This window comes from Ptiloglossa arizonensis, chromosome 12 (genome assembly GCF_051014685.1).
Source record: "Ptiloglossa arizonensis isolate GNS036 chromosome 12, iyPtiAriz1_principal, whole genome shotgun sequence".
NCBI classification, from domain to species: domain Eukaryota; kingdom Metazoa; phylum Arthropoda; class Insecta; order Hymenoptera; family Colletidae; genus Ptiloglossa; species Ptiloglossa arizonensis.
In genome coordinates, this window is record NC_135059.1 from 4354246 (window position 1) to 4360691 (window position 6446).

At 48.8% G+C, this 6446-nt stretch overlaps 1 protein-coding gene across 1 annotated transcript; it reads right to left on the bottom strand.

Moving 5' to 3' along the window:
• Window positions 1-2048: 2048 nt before the first annotated feature.
• On the bottom strand, window positions 2049-3248 carry LOC143153245 (uncharacterized). Its single transcript, XM_076324229.1, has 2 exons — window positions 3138-3248; window positions 2049-2540 (listed from the first exon to the last, which is right to left on the bottom strand). Exons 1-2 carry the CDS (start codon window positions 3153-3155, stop codon window positions 2049-2051), a joined length of 510 nt encoding a protein of 169 aa, XP_076180344.1. The 5' UTR covers window positions 3156-3248.
• Between the last annotated feature and the right edge of the window lie 3198 nt (window positions 3249-6446).

Below are 6446 nucleotides of genomic sequence, written 5' to 3' on the forward strand. Positions count from 1 at the left end.
GGTTATATTAGATCGGGTAGCTTTCGACGGTTTCCTGCGCGATAATCCAGGAAACTATTAATTCGACGGGTGTCTTGCGCAACCTCGCCGGCACTTTTTGCAACGAAATGTTTAAACGTCGACAGGACGCGCGGCTCGCGAAACCGGCGACGCTGCGTGGAAAAATCTATCCGTGTCGTCCACGGAAGAATTTCGCGGTGTATATTCGAGCTCGTCGAAGCGACTTTCGAATCTCCGGTCAGGTCTTCGCTCGCGAACACTTTTACGTCATGTCCAGCGGAGAGGATCGTGGCCCTCGAGGTACCAGGTCGGAGAAGATCGATGCGGTGAAAGGAGAAAGGCGGTTGGTTCGTTCGTTTCTCGAAACGAAGAGAAAAACAATTTGGCGCTCTTCGAAGGAGGAAGCGGGACGAAGAAGAAGAAGAAAAAAAAGAAAAGAAAAAGGGAAAAAAAGAAAGAGCGACAGGAGCATCTACGTTGTTTCGAGCAGGGATCACGCGGTTGGGGAACCGCGAACGGGATTCGTCGAGAGATCGTGACACCGAGAGATCGCGAAGGAAGGAAGATCTCCACGGAAAAGAGAAATTAAGGACAAGACGGGGCGTAGCGAGGAAACGTCGGAAACATCTTGCCCGAGGTCGTCGCGAAATTGAACGAGGCTGGTGTTTCAACGGTGGCGACGTTTTTTTTTATTTTTTTCTACAAAAAAGCCTTTATACAAGTATAAAAATGCGTGGTTAAAAAGTAGCGTTTGAAACATATAAAAAAATAGAGTGTATCTGTTCGTGTATATGCGCGCGTTTCAGCGCGTGTATGTGTGTGTGCACGTGTAGATGTTTGGTCCGCGTTCGGCGCCCGCTCCGTTGCTCGAAGTGTTGCTCGTTCCCTTTGTCCTCCTCGTTCCTCGTTGGAGTTTCTCATCTCGGATTGGCGATCCTGGACGTCCGATCCTGGTGCGTCCAGAAGGAAATTTGACCGGGATACGCGAAATTCTGTATCGGTTCTGTACGGTGCGATCGAGTTCGGCGTAGCGGGCGCCGTGGGAAACGTTTCATGTTCGAGAATTGTATTTACAAGACGCGAGAGGTTTGTCTCGCGCCGATCACGGCTTCGACTGCGACTTCGGCTCCGGCTCAACGGCCTTATCGCGACTTACGTCTGAGTCTTACGAAAGTATTGCTACGAATCTCCGTTGAGATCCCATTTTTTTTTTTTTTTCCGCGCGCGTTTACTTTAAGTTTGTTTATCACTGGTTCGATCCCTCGCGTATACGACCGCGACGACGAATGATTTTGGTACGACAGAACGCGACACCATGCTCGACGTTCGGATCGTTAAGCTTGCCCGGATGGTACGGACGTTCAAGTTCACTCCTGCTGCCCCGCCGCGTTGGAGTGACGACCTTTAATTCTCCAACGAGACGGCGACACGGAGCCACGTTTACCTTTAAGCGCGCGCACTCCGCGATTCCGTGTAGGATCGTGGCCCGTTGAAACGACGACGATTTGATTTCAACGAGACAGGAGCCTGGGGAATCCCCGCCGGTTGTTGCTGCGTGCGCGGACGGGGGCGCGCGTACGCGCACCCCGATATCTTCTCGTTACTCTTCGCTCGAGGAACCATGACCCGTCGTTAAACGACGACCTTCGATCGAAGAAGGACTGCGAGCACGTTCCCCTGCCTTCGAATCGTCCGTTTTAACGATAGAATCTCGCTGGCGAAATTTCGAATCCGGACGGCTCGCGATCCGCGGTTCGATGCTTCTTAACGATCTCTGGTTCGTGCGACGACCTTTCGAGCTTAATGGTCTGGGGGGGTAACGGTTCACTCGGGGGAACTGGCCACGGCGAGTTTGAAAACGCTGTTTATCGATGTTCCGGTACGTAGCGTAGGATCGACCTTAACCGTGTGCCTCTGTTATCGGGTTTGGTCCAACGGCTCGAAAGATCGTCGCGACGGTCGACCGGTGTCCTCCACACGCTCTCACTCTTTCTCTCCTTCTCTCGCTCTCCCCATCGTCCAATCTGCCGAACTCTCGACCTTCCGCTTTAGTACGGTGCACCGTAGCTACCGCTGGGTCTGCTCGGTACTCCGTAGCTTCCGCTCGGTCCGCTCGGGTAACCGCCGGCCGATTGGGTGACTTGGTTGAACTGCGCCACCTGAATCGCTTGCCTGATTCCCTCGAGATCGATGCCTACCACGCGGGTTTGGTAATTCGGTACACCGTAGGACGAGCTTGGCACACCGTATTGACTGGACGGGACACCGTAGCTGGCGCTCGGTGCGTATCCACCGCCGCCGAATCCACCGGACTGCTGAGAGCTCAGTTCCTCCTTCAGCAGGATCTGACGTATCTGCTCCAACAGAGCACCGTCGACGGAGGCGCCCTCGCTGGTTTGGTAACCGGTGGACACTTGGGTGTAACCACCACCACCACCGAGGGAGTAACCACCGCCGCCTCCGGATGGTCTGCTGTAGCTGTAGCCGGATGAGACTGGCGGTTCCGCCAGGGCGAACCCTGTCAGACCGACTATCATGCACTGCAATTGTCAAATTTTAAGCCACGTTAGTCTCTTTTTCGTTCACCGCGGGTCCTAAGATTAACGATCATCGACGAGTGATCTCGCGACAAACGTTGCTTCGCAAGCGAACCGCACGCGATAGAAAGTTTCGCCCGAAGGGAGCGATTCTGTTACGGGGAACCCGAGGTTCGGCGTACCGGCGAGAAAACGAAAAAATTAACCGAATCCGCCACGATCGTCGAAGCGTGGTTAAAACGAAAGAGTAGCCGCGAAGATCGAAAGGGAAAGCGGTCGTTCGGGTTTGTCGTTAACGGGAAACTCGGGATACGAATAGGAAAATAAAAGCAACCGTGGGTAAATAAAACGCGTGATCCGAACGGTCGCGGCTTTTCCGGTCAGAAGGATCGTTTTCGAAACACTTGCTTCAACTATATCGGGGACCACCACTGAAACCTTCCGCGGTAATCTCACTTTGGAAATTTCTACACTTGTTCACCGAATTGCTCTCGTTCTCCGACATTCACTCACACCCTCTCTTTCTCTCTCTCTCTCTTTCTCTCTAAATTTCTCTATCATTCGGTCAGGGTAACAATTAGGAGAATTCAGCGTGCTTACCGCGATCAGAGGATTCATGTCGGCTTCTGCGATGCCGCTCGGTTCTGTGACTCCGTGGAAGGTAGACCAGGGTCCTTTATACCCCCACGGGAAGCAGGGGGATACTTGGGGCCCCCACGAAGAAGAGACGGGGGCCTCTCGAGTGAGAGTAATTCAACTGTGAGACGATTCTCTCCTTCTCCTCTCCCCGCCCCTCTCTTTCTCGACGATAGTCCCTCTGTCCTTTCAATTGTGTTCACTTCTCTGTTACACCGCGTTACGTTACGTCGTATCGTCCTCCTCTTGGTTGATTCGTGACCCTCTGCCCTGCCGAATACCCGAATTTGGCCGTCGAGAGGTTGCGAAACGTCCCTCTCTCGATCCTCGGCAAACGGGTCCCGACTCGCGTCCTAGACCCAGACTCCTTTACGCGCTGTGTCGCGCCGCTTCGCTGAAATCGTCCCGCGATTTCGTCAATCGACTTTGACCCGCAGCGATCGCGTCTCGATCTTGGCCCGGGCTTTCGTGGATTTACGTGACGTAATGGGATCTCGAAGAGTATTTGACGCACCGCGAATGATGATTTTCTATTCTTCATTTCTCTTTTTTTTCTTTCCTTTTTTTTTTTTCGTTCAATGGCAGCGGACGGACGATCCGAGAACTCGTTAGCGAGCAAAAATATGGAGATTCGATCGGGAGAAACGTCGAGTCGTTCAACGTTCCCGCGAGAGCTGAATTTCACGCACCGTTCCATTTAAATCCACGAAGCTTAGCGACGATGTCCGTCGACTTGCGCACGAATCGATATCTAAACGTTAAGAAAAGTCACGTTTCTTTTGATAAAAATATATATCGTTAATTCAGTTTTTCTCGGTGGTGTACCGATCGGGATTGTTTCCAGATCTGTGGGAGTATCGAAATTATTTTTTTTGCCGCAACGTATTAGACGTTTACGAGAATCTAGGCGAAAGACTTACGGACGAAACTCGTCCGGTAGTTACGTAAATATTGAAACACGATCTTAAAATATAACTGCAATTTCACAAGCGATCGTATTAATTTCGCCACGTCTGTAAGTACGCTCCCCAATCTTGCTAAAATTTCTACCATTAAAATTCCGCCCGGTGCGTCTACAAGAGGCACGTAGCACCATCCATCTAACGTTACAAGTAGACCACGGTTGACAGTCGGTTTTTAAGCCATCTTCGAACGTTTAACCCACTTCGCTGCAATTTATTTTATGCTAAATCGTCTTCCATAGGTTTCGAACGATCGATTGGGAAACCCTCGTGCGTATCTTTTTTCTTTTTACTACTCCTTCAACGTTTGTAGATCGAGTTCGGACGTTTGGTTGGTTGAATACTCGTGTTCTGGTTTTTTTTTTCGTTGAAATTTCACGCGTTCGCAAATTCATCGACGCGAACGGTTGACTTACGTTTTGCTTCGCGCAAATCTCGGAATCAATTTCCGCATAATCTCGTTCCGTATTCGGTATACGGGAAGTCGCGATATCGTATTCTTACCTTGAATCCGTTAATGCATCACCTTATTTTTCAAATACAAGGTTCCACGATCGAGACACAAAGAGAGATCGACTCAAATTTCTTGAGCATTTCACGCTTATCGGTCTCTCCCACCATTGTACGCATCCGTTAGGTGCGATAGATCGTCCAGGGTTCGAGTATTATTTAAATCTATATTCTTTTGTTTGTCTCGGGAAACGTAAATAAATGGTAAGATTTGCGGGAAGAAAGACGCGGAAATCATTATTATTAGTCAACGAATCTGTTTATTATTAGTCATCGAATTAAGTAAAGAATGGTCGACGCAAGTAGATTACTTTTAGATCCTGTCTCGCGGATATTTCTCGGTAATATTCAACGCGTTATTAAAAACGAACGCGATGTTTTGGTTTCTTTTTTTTTCAAGATAATCGACATTACTCGTGTAAGCAGAATTTCCGAGCTCGTTTCAAATATAGCTGGCAAATATCATTATACGTTTTTATGTTCACGACGGTTATTCTTTATCGACGATTAGTCGAAGCAAAAGTTTGTCGTGTAACGTCTCGATTAAGTTTATGGTTTTGCTTGTTTTCGGTGAACGGTAATATTTTCAACAAAATTCACTCGTATTGTCCTTTTTTCATCTTTCTTCCATTTATTCTAACATACCTTTACATTATCTTAGGCCTTTAACCAGAGGTATTATTGTTCTTCCATTATTACCGTTGTTCATCTTTATTTACACAATTGATAAACACAAGTTTACCTTAAACCAGCTACTTAATACACGTTACGATTCGTCTTCGTCTTAACGTGAACATTTTACACCTACAAATGAAACTTAATCGTACAATAATCGACCAAAAAGGAAAGAGTCAAAATCACAAATTGATCTCAATTTTGGTAATATTTTTAACAAAGAGAAATCGAACATGGAATAATTCCCTGTTTATCGAAATAAAATGAAAAAATCATCCTTCTCGACTCGTTCGTCTATTGTCTTCTACGACAATTAATCACGCTCAGAGATTCTTCGAAGAAAAGGATATTTTCTCCGGGAAACCCCCGTTACGATTCCCCGTGCGATCCAGATTCGTCCATGTCGTTCATTAACATAGACTACGTCGAAGATTTTACACGATTCTTTGTGCCCGTTTTACGTAACTAACGGTTGCGTAACGAAAACCGTGCGGAAAAAACGTCGTGGCAACGTAGTTACGAAGCGTATCCCGGTGCCACCCGGTAGATCGTTGATCCCTGCTCTCCAGAGGGAGAGTAGCCAGGAAGAAAAGTACGAGCCTAGTTGTACCATCCACGCGGGAGAACTTCCTCGCGTTTCGCGCGTAATCATCGTTCGCGTTGCCCGCTCCGGTGTTGCGCTGGTCTCGAGCTGCGCGCGTTGGACGTTCGTACTCGCGATCACGTGCACGCACATGCGCACGAGTAACGTACACCAACGGGGAGAGATACCGGACGATACCGGACGCTGGCCAGCTTTGGTCCGCGTCGGTGACGATACCACGAAACGAGAGGGAAAACGCTTTCTTCGATGTGGAATTTAATTATCCGGCTCGTGAACTCTCGACCCACTTCTCGACACACTCCGATCCGATGTTTCTGTCATCCCTCGCCTCTTTCCTTTCTTTTCATCGCCGTGTTCGTATCTGCCCCATTTCCGGGCAGATCAGCGCGTTCCCCGGTCGCGCGCACGACCAGTCGTTCGTCGCGCAGCTCGTTTTTACGTTACAGTACCGATTTCAGTGTATCGTTGGTTCGTCGTTGGAAAAACGGGAAGAAACGTAGACAGTGCTTCGATCATCGTCGA